This window comes from Pseudochaenichthys georgianus, chromosome 13 (genome assembly GCF_902827115.2).
Source record: "Pseudochaenichthys georgianus chromosome 13, fPseGeo1.2, whole genome shotgun sequence".
Classification (NCBI taxonomy): domain Eukaryota; kingdom Metazoa; phylum Chordata; class Actinopteri; order Perciformes; family Channichthyidae; genus Pseudochaenichthys; species Pseudochaenichthys georgianus.
Window position 1 is genome coordinate 37,571,024 of NC_047515.1, and position 14,665 is coordinate 37,585,688.

General features: G+C 42.7%; 1 protein-coding gene across 1 annotated transcript in view; it reads right to left on the reverse strand.

Annotated features, from left to right (window-relative positions):
* The window catches only part of veph1 (ventricular zone expressed PH domain-containing 1), a 108,193-nt gene that overhangs the window by 84,145 nt on the left and 9,383 nt on the right, over window positions 1–14,665 (reverse strand). The window contains exons 3-4 of the mRNA XM_034097449.2: window positions 6,348–6,937; window positions 5,462–5,680 (exon numbers count right to left, since the gene is read on the reverse strand). Of these exons, the coding sequence (XP_033953340.1) occupies window positions 5,462–5,680; window positions 6,348–6,485 (357 nt within the window). The 5' untranslated portion in view covers window positions 6,486–6,937. The remainder of the gene's footprint in view (window positions 1–5,461; window positions 5,681–6,347; window positions 6,938–14,665) is intronic.

The window sequence follows — 14,665 nt, forward strand, 5'->3', positions numbered from 1 at the left end:
ATTTCCAACTAAGGCTCCAGTGGGGACCTTGTTCCCTGAGTGTGCCTGTCCACCTATGTTTCTTACTCTCTTACTTGCTTCCCTTTGCCCTCAACCTATTCTAAGGGAGTGCTTGTTCGTCAGTCTGTCTGTCTGTGTATTCTCTTGTTCCGATTAACCCAGCCAAAGTTGTTCTTGTTTTGTGTCTATATCTACGCCGGGATCTGGAGTCGAGGCTGATCCTCTTGCTGTAGTCCTGTGTCTTGGATCCTCTATCCTGAGTTCTGGATTAAGTCGTGGACTTCGGGTCGTGGCTGAACCTGTCTCTGCGGTCCTGCCTTGGGTCTCGTCATGCTGCTTCCCTGATGGCTTCCACAGGATTGTAGCTGACATCCTCGTAGATTCATCTTCTTATTACAGACACATGCATTTCCTAACATTCGGTCTATATGCTGTAAAATGTATTATCTCTTCGATTTACACACGGCATCTATTGCACGTCTGTCCGTCCTGGGAGAGGGATCCCTCCTCTGTCGCTCTCCCTGAGGTTTCTCCCATTTTTGTTCCCTTAAAACTGTGGGTTTTCTCCGGAAGTCTTTCCTTGTACTATGTGAGGGTCTAAGGACAGAGGGTCTGAGGACAGAGGGTGTCATTTTTCTCATACTGATATTCTGAACAATCTGTGCTGTTGTATTTGCTGTAAAGTGTCTCTACTGTAGGCTATTTTTATTATATGTACAGCACTTTGGCTCGACCACAAATCGTTTATAAATGTGCTATATAAATAAAACTTGATTTGATTTGAAAAGCGTTATGTATTCATCAAATGAATCTACATCAGGGGTGGGGAACCTCCGGCCTCCGGGCCGTATACGGCCCGCGAGACCATTTGGTGTGGCCCTCGAGGTAATTTATAAACACACGCAAAAAAGAAAAAAATTAATGAAATCTAGATCGCAAAATAATTAAACAAGTGAGTACCTGTTTTTCCTGGCCAAGGTCAGGGTCCTTGAACACAACACAAGCCTAACGTGTCATCACGTGGTATATGTCTGACAGGGGTGTACATAGACATATAAAGAGTAGACGCCGCATTGGCTGCTGGGGCGCAAGAAATACGGCCGCCATCTTGGACCGGTCATCCTACAGACATTCTACCCATAGACAGCAGAGGTTTCAAGATGCCAGAGCACTGTGCAGCATATTGCTGTGCAAATCGGCGGACGATTGCGAACAGGGGTCGGGGGATTACTTTTCACAAGTAAGATTCAACATTATAATTGGTTGTATTTTGTAAATAGAATATTATTGTACTGTATTGATGTCCGCCAGCGAAATCGTAGCCAGCAAACATTATGTTCATGGCCAACTGAGACTTTATAAATCGCTGCTGTAACAAGTGAATGTCCCCGTTGTGGGATGAATACAGTAAAATCTAATCTAATCTATCTAGGAAGAAGAAGGAAGAAAATAAGCTTGACCTCCTTCTTAAAATGTTTTTGTGTTGACTCTCAAATCTCCCGTTTTTATTTTGAAGGTTTCCCAAAGACAAAGATATGAGAAAGAAGTGGGAAGTTGCTTTGAGGAGGGAAGGGTTCACTGCAAGCGAGTCATCCGTGATTTGCAGTGAGCATTGTAAGCAGGACGAGTTTGACAGGACAGGACAGATTGTCCGACTCAGAGATGGTGTTATTCCCTCCATCTTCAGCTTCCCGGTTCACCTCCAAAGAGTAGGTGTATCATCATACGGTTATTAGCATTCATAAATGTAAATATTCTATTCTCAATAACGTGTGTGTGTGTGTGTGTGTGTGTGTGTGTGTGTGTGTGTGTGTGTGTGTGTGTGTGTGTGTGTGTGTGTGTGTGTGTGTGTGTGTGTGTGTGTGTGTGTGTGTGTGTGTGTGTGTGTGTGTGTGTGTGTGTGTGTGTGTGTGTGTGTGTGTGTGTGTGTGTGTGTGTGTGTGTGGTGTGTGTGTGTGTGTGTGTGTGTGTGTGTGTTGTGTGTGTGTGTGTGTGTGTGTGTGTGTGTGTGTGTGTGTGTGTGTGTGTTGATTTCTACTCAGGGAAGATGAAAGTAGCACTTTGAGATTCATGTACATCTTACTCTTACACTCTTTATTAAACTCCTTTGTTATTATATGAAGGGGACTTATTAATTTTTTCTCATACAATTTCAGATCTTCAAATAGACTTGAAGGCAAAGCAGGGCCATGAGTACTCCAAGGACCACAGAGAATGTGCCCTCACACTCCATCTACATGGTCCAAAGGCATACAAATACCTCAGAGAGACTACAACAAAAAGGTAGTCTTAATGTTGTTCAATTTCATTTTTGGAAATTACGGTTGCAAGTACGTTAAATAGCTACTTCTCAATTTTTTTACAGGTGGCTGTGTTCGGTGGATGGCAAGCCTGGCCTGAACAAGATGATGCTGGATATGCTGGAGAGAAGATGCCAGGACGACCAGGCTAAATATGGATGTGTTTCACTCATGTTGGATGACATGGCCATCAGAAAACATGTGCAATATAATCCACATAACCAGTCAATGTCTGCTTTTGTAGACATGGGTGATGGAAACAATGAGACCGATGCTGCTACTGAGGCTCTTGTGTTCATGGTGGTTGGCCTACACGGACATTGGAAGGCTCCCATTGCATATTACCTGACGAGGTCTTTGTCACCTGAAACACAAAGGGTCCTAATCTAAATCTAAAATCTAATCTAATCTATCTAGGAAGAAGAAGGAAGAAAATAAGCTTGACCTCCTTCTTAAAATGTTTTTGTGTTGACTCTCAAATCTCCCGTTTTTATTTTGATGGTTTCTCAAAGACAAAGATATGAGAAAGAGGTTCTCAGTCATGCTTTGGAGGAGCCGCATGCACGGGGCATTCGGGTGTCATGAGCAACTTTGTGTAAATATGGTTTGGGCGGGGTGGTGTCATGTTCTTGTGTTTAACTTGAACATTTACATTTTTTATATAGATGTAGAAGTACATTTTCATTTTTTATGACATAGATATTCATTTTTACTGATATATAACTTCTGTCTATGTATAATGTATTATTGTTTCTTCATTTTTCAACTTATTAAAATAGCTGAGTATAGGCCTACACAATATGCTTCTCTATCATATATAGACCATTAGTGTTTTTTTATGTGTGTGTGTGTATATATTATATATCGTGTGTCTTTTGCAAAATACCTATCATACATAACATAGGCTATCAAATACCAGAATATTCTATTGCTGTTAAGCCTACTATGAATATTAAAATACGCCGAATCATGTGTCCGGTATCATGCCTACATATATGACGTTTGCAGAAAACCCCCCCCCGTGAAAATCAGTTTTGTATTCAGCGAGTTATGATTGATAAAATGCGCTGACACTTCATTGCGCCTGCCAGACAGATTACACTGAGTGGAGCGGGTGACCGGTCCAAGATGGCGGCCCCACGGCTCGTCAGCGCCAATAGGCAGCAGCGGTCGATGCGGCGTCTACTCTTTATATGTCTATGGGGGTGTAGTTCTGACGGGGAGCACCAGAACGCAGCTCCGCTCCGGCACTTCCAAAAATTGCAGTACCAATAAGGAGCCGTACACATGCTGCAGTTTTTGCGTGGCTGTGTCTTAGTTGTAAGCCCAGTGTCGATCTGTTCATCTGTCATTCTGATCATACAGTCAATAACTTTATTGTTATTAGCATCTGGTTAGCTAGCTATGCTAACGAATATAAGAAGCTTTTTCTACAACCAGTGAGGTAAAGGCACATCTTTATATGATCATTATAATTATCAAAAAATAAGAGAATAAATTAAACAGGTATAAAATACTATATGACAGTAAAAAAAAGTTGTTATTAATAAACAAGAATACAGTTTGAAAGGGGAGTGATTTGTAAAATATCCATAAAGAAAAAGAAAATCTGTTTACAGTTCTGTTTCATCTGGGTGTTGAGAGATGTATCCATAGATCTACTAATGTTGCTCTCAAAGTGCACCAGATTGATGCTTTTAACTTCAACATTTAAAAAATAATCTTCCCTGACCCCCCTAGAGGAGGTTAGGTCCCCCCGACTTAAATCATGTTCACATGGATAGGAGTCTAAATACATTTGCACACATCTTGTGTCCATATCTTTCTGTGTGGGTGGTCATGCCACAACCGTGCACGTGCATGCATGCGTGAGTCATGGCAAGATATCTGGATTAAGAGGTTGCTTTTTCTTTGCACAGCATGAAAGAAAGGTGAAATGAGTGGGCTGTGATTTTAGTATTTTTAAGCAGAGGTTAATCATTTGTACGGCCCTCGGAGGATGTTGAAAACATTGAAATGGCCCTTGAGAAGAAAAAGGTTCCCCACCCCTGATCTACATCATGTTATTTTCATCATCACACTTATTTAAATCTAACCATACAACTTTACTTTTGGTACCTAGTATATCTTGATGCCAATACTTTTGTACTTTTACTTCAGTAGGATTTTCAATGAAGGAGTTTTACAATCACAATTGTTACTAAAGAGAGAACTTCTATCCACCTCTGTCTCAGTGGGGGTTTCAGAGAAGGGGTAAGGAGAGTGTTTGTGCATGAACAGATTCAACATGGCAAGATGACAGATAGAACAGAGGAGATCAAATAAAGGTAGACGGGGGGGAAAGAGACGGTGAATAAGTAAGACAGAAAAGAATGAAATCCAGAGGAAAGAGAGTGACAGTTAAGACATCAGAGCCGCTGTACGTGCCTCTCGGTCTCATTATGATGGTATTAAGAACATTCCCCAACGGAACAGAGAGAAAGTCGGTCTGCTTTTAAGCCTTTCAGCTGCTAGGCCTGATGGGAAACTAAGGAATGCTTTAGATTTTAAAAGACTTATTTAAAGTTGATTTGCTCTTAAAGCGGTCTTATTATTCCTTTTGGGGTTTTGTCTTTCCTGTAGTCTGTGTTATAGATTTGTGTGCATGTAAATGGTCTGCAAATGCTAAAATCCCCAAGCTCCCTCCAAAGGGAGTTCCTCTTTTATTTATTTGTATTCAGTTGGTTTTAAGTGTTTTAATTAATCACGCAGCTGTGTGGCAAGGGAGGTGAGAGTATTGTTTTAATATTAGTTTATGGTTTGTGAAGCACTTTGTTTTACCTGCGTATGAAAAGTGATTACATTTTTATTTGATATTGAGAAAACAATGTTGAGTGTACGGGTGTGTGCCTCAATGTGTGTGTGTGTGTGTGTGTGTGTGTGTGTGTGTGTGTGTGTGTGTGTGTGTGTGTGTGTGTGTGTGTGTGTGTGTGTGTGTGTGTGTGTGTGTGTGAATGTATGTGTGTGTATGTGCATGTGTGCGCGTGTGTGTGTGTGTGAATGTATGTGTGTGTGTATGTATGTGCATGTGTGTGCATGTGTTTGCGTGTGAGTGAATGTGTGTGCGTGGGTGTGAGTGAATATGTGTGTGCGTGAATGTGTGTGTGTGTGTGTGTGAGTACCTGCAGGATACAGCTGGTGATGTCAGAGGCTATCTTGGCGTGCGGGGTGTCCTCTGTGTTTTCTCCCTGCGGGGTGAGGTTGTGCTCCAGACACGACTCCCACAGCCCCACCAGCGCCTCGCTGTGCCGCTCGATGGAGCCCGTCTCCCGTATCGCCGTGGTGATGCGCGTGATGCAGATCTCCACCACCGCCTGGTCGTTGTCATTGGTCAGATAGTCCTGTGAGCCGGCAGACGGTGAGAGGGCACAATGAATTAAGGATACAGTGATGAGTTATGGATAAGAGCATGAATAATTAATCAAACTAGAACATGCCCTTTGATATCTTAGATCAATTCATCCTGGATAGAGACAGTTTACATGTAACGGGATTAGGTGACTGTATCCCCTTACAGTTACCGGTACATAAAACACATCAGATTAGTATTACATTTCTAAAACTTGTGGATTACTAGCATGATAACAATGTTAGTAAAACAAAATTGAAAGGGAATATTGTGTTTGTTGTAAAAGGATAACTAATTTCTTCTTTGTAAATTGTACTGTTCTGTAGGATAATACTTTACGTGTGAATCTATACGCCTACTGCCTGAATCGGATTCATGTTTTCACTTTCTTTGGTTCATTTGTTCTGTTTTTATTTCAGTAGGTGAACCTGTGTGTTCATAACATTGTGTGTGTGAGTTTAACTGTGTGTATTAAACAGCTCAGAGTTTTCATTTCCTCTTTTTTAAAACTGTAGTATGTGCTTATGTTGGTGTTTAGGCCACTGCCTGAATATGCTGAATGAAAGGCATGTTTTCCTATACATAAAATCTCTGAGCAGAGGACACATTTATGACCCTAAATATCTTGGTTACTTCCTGTCGATGTGTTGGTTTCTGACCTGTGAGCACGAGATGGCCTTGATCTGGTCCAGAGCCTGAGACAGACAGGCCTCGATCTCTGAGTCCTCCAGAGAAAATAGATCCCCCGCCCTGGACAGATCCCGCTGCCCCAGCACCCGGCTGAACAGCTGGTGCATCCTGGTCCGGTTTTGGGGACTCCTTTCAGACCAGTTTGGGACTGGTGTCCAGTTTAAGAGCCCTTAATGGTGCATTGATACATCCCTGACATATTGCTCAAGGACAGCAATCTTTTAAACGTTCCTCCGGGCTAACATTTAGAGAGTATAAAAATTCCTCTGCATTTTACATAACGTATATAGTCTAAAATATTACATTTTTCACCATTTTAGTTATTCTGGCTTCGGTGAATGTACTCAAATTGTAAAATAACTCCAAGAAGTGATAGGTCATCATTAATACTTCAAGAATGATGATTTATTTTTTGATATCCTCTTCAGTATGGTCCAGTTTCAGGTAGGTTGGAGAGGAATGGACGAGTTTGGCCCGATGTTTTTCTGGGTCTGCCCGAGGCCCGTTACCATGGAGATGAGGGATTTTCTGGAGGAGGCAGCGTTTCTACAACAGAGTCCTGGAGTAAAAAGAGGGAGAGGTAGGTTACATTAGGAAGGGTTAATGCTTGAATGAAACAAGAACATCGTCAGGGTGAGCAGGACCAACCACTTGACTCACATTATCGATATTAAATGATAGTATTGCTTCCGAATATAAAAGTGTGTACCAACGGCTGGAACTGCAGTGACAGCAACGTAATCGAGAATTTCTATAACTGTCCAAGTCTGTTCACATTTTATTTTACATTAACCAGTCTTTAAACACTGCCATACCGTGTCCCTGTTATTGTTAACTTCCTGTCCGTCTTCTTCTGCTGTTGTGCTCTCCACAAATATAAGAATACATGTACAAAAAGTGGAGACTAATGTTTCTTCACAGCTGACTTTAAATTGACCGGACTTCTTTCTGCGGATTGATATGACTGCACATAGTCCCATGTCTGATAGCGACAAATAGCCAATGTCCAAATTGACCAATCAGAATAGTATTCAACTAAGCAGTGTAATAAAAAAAAAGAATGCTGGGATGTTCATTTTGACTTCTGGGTCTGGGTTTATTTTTATAACAACAATAACATAACTTCCTCGGCCAAGGTAACTATGCTGTCAGACAGGCTTCATGTGAAAATGAAATTGAACAACAATGTTTGAAGTATCTTAAAAAGAACTCCTACTCCTATCACTGTCCCTCATCTATCCCTCCCCCATTTTTCTATCTTCCTGTTTCCCTCTGTAAGTTAATATTTGAGTAACAGGTAATGGATGACTCCTTGCTAATGTGTGACATATCTGCTTCAAAATCATACATACCACACACACACACACACACACACACACACACACACACACACACACACACACACACACACACACACACACACACACACACACACACACACACACACACACACACACACACACACACACACACACACACACACACACACACACACACACACACACACACACAGTTTCCAGTCACAGAGGTGTCTGCTTTAACTGTGCAGTTTTGGAGAGCATATTTTACAGTGTGGTGACTTCAAATTAAAGTCCATTAAGCATGTTAAATGTTCACCATCTATTCAAATAATGTGTCATTTGTTTTATTCCTAATATGTTTTTCTAGTATTCATTCTGATGCAATATTAGAATTTATAAATACAGGATGGTTCATTGAGAATAAACAGTTCTCTGGTATGAATGAAGTCAGAGCTGAGGGAATTTAAAGGCGCTATGTTAACTATTATCACTGATTCCGTCAGCCTCAATTAAACATTAAACACCAGGAAGGCTTTGCGGCGTGTTTAACACACACATAAGAACCCATACAGAGGCTTGGGGACTAGCGGATTACATTAAAAGAGAGTACGTTATCAGGGAACGACAAGAGGTGTGTGGCGCAGTGGGTTGTGCGTTGGTGTTCGGATCATGAACAGGTTCAAACCCCACTGCAGTCAGCATGTCGTTGTGTCCCTGAGACACTTCACCCCAAATTGCTCCTGTGGAGATTGCCCACAGTACTGAGTATGTAAATCGCTTTGGATTAAAGTGTCTAACAAGTGACGTGTAATGTAATGTAACTAGTAACTGTAACGGATTACATCTTTGAAGAGGCCCTGCTATGTTTTTTAGGGTTTTCGCTTCCCTGTAGTTTGGGTTGTACAGGTGTTATGTAAATGGTTTACAAAGGCTAACATCCTAAAGTCCCCCCCCCCCTGCCTGAAACGACTCAATTGGACTCCTTTGTTTACTTCCAGAACATTGTGATATAACTACGTAACACTCGTGCTTCTATTGGCTAGCGCTCCAACACATTGTACGTGATTGGTTGACGGGCGGGACATCTTTAAGCGGTCGACTAATCCCAACAGAGCCGGGCAGCTAACCAATCAGAGCAGATTGGGTTCTGGGACTGGCTTCTGTGTAATAAAGACCTGTTTGAAAGATGAAGTATGTTAACATGTCATGCCACAATATGTCCTCTTAAATAACCCTCCCAAACCCGTCTAAAAGTGAGTATCATCAGGGGTTCACAACCTGGGGGCCACTTTTTCTTTTTATACATATATTGTAACGCAATACATGATTGTCGCTAAAAGCCTTGTCTCTAAATTACAATAAAATATTTTTCAAAATTGATTAATTAATTTTAACAAAAATTCAAGTTAGTAAAAAGGCAGAAATTTAAAAAAATGTCTTTAATAGAAATGTTTCTTCTGCCCGTAAAGTGTCCAAACCAGGCTTGTCTGGATAAGTGCATTTTTAAAACAGTCATTGTCCATGCCGGTTTCGGTTGGATTATTCGTCACAGTTGCTCCGATCAGATCGGTCTCCTCCATTTTGTAGATTATTTACAACTTTTGAATCCACATAAACACATCGGCAAAATCCGGCTTACTTTGAGCATGTGTTTTAAACGGTTTAATCCCTTTGTGAATTGGTTCCACTTCCGCCGTCCTTTCATTTCTTCATACAGCGGGAATCCAAATGAATGAATCCTGAGTCCAATAGCCATCAAAGTCACTCCAATAGTGCTCCTTAATTACGCTTTCATCCTCCTTTAACAACATACTTCACATTCATCCAGTTTGTGACAGGAGTTGTAGCATTTTGAGACTTTTAAACTTGAATTACCGCTGTTTCCCCCCATTGTGTGTGTGTGTGTGTGTGTGTGTGCGTGCGTGCGTGCGTGTGTGTGTGTGTTGGGGGGGGGGCGCAACTTCCAACAGGAGTCATTTGGGGGGGCTCTTGAGACAAAAGGTTGGGAACCCCTGATGGTTTCTTAACATCTGTCCTCCGTTCCATAAAACACTAAAAACACACTGCTGTGTGTGCTGCTTTATGTTCATGACACTTTAAAGAAAAACTTTGCAAGTAGGACACATTATTCAAAACAGACACCCACTGTGTCTGCTCCCTGCTTTCAGAGGATGAGTGTCTAAGGCTGCGGCCCCACGAGGACGAAAACGGCTAAACGCATAGGATTAACGCAAACGCAATCGCAAACGGCTTCCGTCCACATGCAATAATTATCCGGATAGTGTCTGCCCACACGAGACCGCTCCGTTTAGCTCCAACCGCTGGAGAAGCTGCAGTACATATGCAGGAGCCTGTAGGTGGCGCTGTAACTTCCTCCACAAAAGCAGCGAAGAAGAAGGTTGTCATGGTTGCCCTTCTGTTTATTCTCCGCGGTGGGGGCCGAGGGAACCGGGCAGAGTTTTTCGCCAGTCAGCGTGTATTAAAGTTGAAATCTTCCGGACAAAATTATAAAAGTGCCGGTCAAAGGTCTTCTTTGTTATTTATTGAGCTTTAAAACAAATGAATAACGACTCTATATAATATAATGATAAAATACACGGAGCCTCTCTTTTTCCTCCCTCTCTTCGGACAGCGCCAGTGTCTGTCTCATGCAGCAGCTCATCCAGTAATCAGTGACCCAGCCGACTATAAAAATAAACATATTTATAACTAGTTTAGGGAGTTTGAGAGGTAATTAAAATAGCTAAGGGTGATGATCTGACTTGAAGTGTGTGTTTTGCTGCAGAGGGAGGAGCTGCAGGTGAGCAGAGCTGCGTGTCTCCGTCCTGTCAGATTAGACTTCACTCGCGAGAGAAAGATAAATAATCTGAATTCAGGGTGCAGTTTACTTTGACGTGGGGGTGAGCAGCAGAGGTGGGGAGAGGCGGGGCTATTGCCTCATCATTATTGCTGTAGATGTTGCACAAACAACTGTAGCATGGTCAATAGCGTCCGGAGCACGATAGCAACTCTGCGATCCGCCATTGTTGTTGTTGTTGGTGGCGAAACACTTCAGCAATGGCGCGGGGTAAGCGGAGGTGAGCAGAAGAGGTGGGGAGAGGCGGGGCTATTGCGCAATCACTATCAGTGATCTGAAAATGTCCGTATAGGGCGCACACACGGAGCTGTTTGACCCCCCAGAGAGTGGCGTTTCTATCCACCTTGGGACCCGTTGTCGTTTCCTCAGTCGTTTAATGCCGTATTCGGTCGTCCTCGTGTGGCCGAACGGTCTATATGACACTAAACAGTAACGCAAACGACCGAATTCGTCCTCGTGGGGCCGCAGCCTCAGTGTATGTATCTGTGTCATTGTCTGTTTGCTGCTCCAACTTTTCACTACAATCAGACGGCACCAAGCTTGGGGAGCAACAGATTACATTAGTTTTAAAGGTAACTATTATTCATAACGGATTACATTTTTTAAGTATCCCTCCCAACCCTGGACGTCATCTAGTTCTGTCACCTTCCTCTAAAAGTCACGCTGAGACGAGCCAAAGGAAACAAAGCGGAGCCCTCTGGAGACGTCGTCTGCCCTGCCAACACGCTGATGGGAGAGCAGCCCTTTGCCAGAAAGCCACATCAGGAATTCGTATTGGTCCGAGCCAGGCTGCCGGGACCAAAACTACAAAACAATCATAAACCTATCATTGACCTTCGGATCAGGGGAGCACTGGTTCAATTCCCACCAGTCAGCATGTCGTTGTGTCCCTGCAAGACACTTCACCCCAAATTGCTCCAGTGGGGATTGCCGACAGTATTGAGTAGATGTAAGTAGCTTTGGGTAAAAGCGTCTAACAAGTAACATGTAATGTAACAGTCAGTGCATGGAAACACTCGTCCATGCTTTCATCACTTCCAGACTCCACTAGCATCTTCTACGGTTTACCAAACTAAATAAAAACGTCTATGTGTCCAGAAGCCATCAATCCTTCATAACCTCCACTATCTCTGTTGAATACAGGATTGATATTTGTCCAATATAAGTAATGTTTGTCACAACGTGTAATATGAAAGACAACAGAACAATGTGACCTTAGAAAAGCAGAAACCAAGACAATTAGGATCAAACATGTGTCCTCTGCTCAGAGATCTTAGTTATAGGACAACCTGCCTTTGGTTAAGCAGATTCAGGCAGTAGGCGTAAAGATTCACACTTAAAGTATTATACTACAGAACAGCACAGCTTACAATGAAGAAATACATTTGATCCCTTTCCAGCAAACACGATATGTTCTTCTTAGTTTTTTACCAACATTGTAATCCTGCTAGTAATCCACAATTTTCTGAAATGTAACAGTATTCTTATTTGTTATGTAACTGAGAGGGAATACAGCCACCTTTATTTTGTATCCCGATTGCATAATGCCGTTACATGTCATCACAAGCTTGGAGTAGGAACATCGAAATCCAGAAAGATGAAGGGACAGAGAGGACAGATGGAGAGGATCAGAGAAAGACAACAGAAAAAAACACGCAGGAAAACAGACACCAGGAGGAGAGGAGGAAGGATAGTCAGAGGGAGAAGAAAGCCAGAGGTGGATAAGGTTTCTGTGTCCTGAATTCCCAGTGCAACCTGCAGATAACACACACACTGAGCTTCCATTATTCTACCTGAATGCCTCATTAAAAGCCTCACACACACACACCCACACACACACACACACACACACACACACACACACACACACACACAACACACACACACACACACACACACACACACACACACACACACACACACACCACACACACACACACACACACACACACACACACACACACACACACACACACACACACACACACACACACACACACACAGTAATAATAACGCAACTCAAATGTGCTGTTCAGTTAACTGTTAAGCATGTACAGGTGGAAACAAGCTGCCACTATCTGGGTGTGTGTGTGTGTGTGTGTGTGTGTGTGTGTGTGTGTGTGTGTGTGTGTGTGTGTGTGTGTGTGTGTGTGTGTGTGTGTGTGTGTGTGTGAAACCAGAAGAAAAAAACGAAACTGAGGAATTTCAGTTCTTAAACAATAAGCTAGTTACTATTAATCACCCAGCTACGGCTCAGCAAGCTCAGGAATGCAGTCTTTACGCACACACACACACACACACACACACACACACACACACACACACACACACACACACACACACACACACACACACACACACACACACACACACACACACACACACACACACACACACACACACACACACACACACACACTCTCTCTCTCTCACACACACACACGAATGCACGAACAAATGCATGCACACGCTATGATAGCTAGCAGTAGGTAGTCGTCTTTTGTTGGCAATATCCTTACATTTGATTGTATGTAAAACTCTAGCAGACACCAACATGTTGCAGGAGAGCTGCGGGTAGTGGGCCACTGGGTGAGGGGTTGACAGGGGGGTGTGTGCAGGGGGTGAGGGTTGAGAGGGTCTGGCGCTATGTGAGGACAATGTGACCGAAGGGCCTCTCTCCTCCAGCGCTGTCTTCACTCAGCGCTCTGAGAGAGGAAACACTGGCTCTTTTGTATGACCTATAAGACAGACCTCCTTCCCCGTCTCCCCCTTTCTCTCTCTCTCTCTCTCTCTCTCTCTCTCTCTCTCTCTGCTCGGTCGGCCCTATCCTGTGTAATGTGCACCTGCTCACACACACATACACACACACACTCACATACTTCAGAAAAGAACAGAGTGAAAGGGAGAGAAAAGAGCACTGCATTCCTGTTTTCTCCACATGACTGCTTCATATCTTTCTTTCAGTCTGTATTTATGCATATCCTTATTAGTAAGGGGGAGGAAGAAGGAATGGAGAAGTTCAAACTCGGTTGGAAAGAGTTTTTCATTAATAAGTCATTTGGCAGCTTCATCAAAAGGGAAGTCTGGAGCTCTGAGGAGCTTCTGGCTGTATTACAGTATACCTGGTCAGCTTATAAAAAAACATGTCAACAATGTTTGTATAACTACTCTCACGGCCTGAACGGTAGAAACAGGTCTGCACTGCAATTCTAACCATAGTGTGTTACATTATAATTTAAAGAGCCACCTATATGAGGATGGCTTTCTAGATAGATAACGTTCGCTAGTTAGCTTGACTCATGTAAGCTGGCTAACTATGTAGAGAGAAAGGGAACACGAGTTAGCTTGATAGATGGTCTCATGTAAGCTGGCTAACTATGTAGAGAGAAAGGGAACACTAGTTAGCTTGATAGATGGTCTCATGTAAGCTGGCTAACTATGTAGAGAGAAAGGGAACACTAGTTAGCTTGATAGATGGTCTCATGTAAGCTGGCTAACTATGTAGAGAGAAAGGGAACACTAGTTAGCTTGATAGATGGTCTCATGTAAGCTGGCTAACTATGTAGAGAGAAAGGGAACACTAGTTAGCTTGATAGATGGTCTCATGTAAGCTGGCTAACTATGTAGAGAGAAAGGGAACACTAGTTAGCTTGATAGATGGTCTCATGTAAGCTGGCTAACTATGTAGAGAGAAAGGGAACACTAGTTAGCTTGATAGATGGTCTCATGTAAGCTGGCTAACTATGTAGAGAGAAAGGGAACACTAGTTAGCTTGATATATGGTCTCATGTAAGCTGGCTAACTATGTAGAGAGAAAGGGAACACTAGTTAGCTTGATAGATGGTCTCATGTAAGCTGGCTAACTATGTTGAGAGAAAGGGAACACTAGTTAGCTTGATATATGGTCTCATGTAAGCTGGCTAACTATGTAGAGAGAAAGGGAACACTAGTTAGCTTGATAGATGGTCTCATGTAAGCTGGCTAACTATGTAGAGAGAAAGGGAACACTAGTTAGCTTGATAGATGGTCTCATGTAAGCTGGCTAACTATGTAGAGAGAAAGGGAAGACTAGTTAGCTTGATATATGGTCTCATGTAAGCTGGCTAACTATGTAGAGAGAAAGGGAACA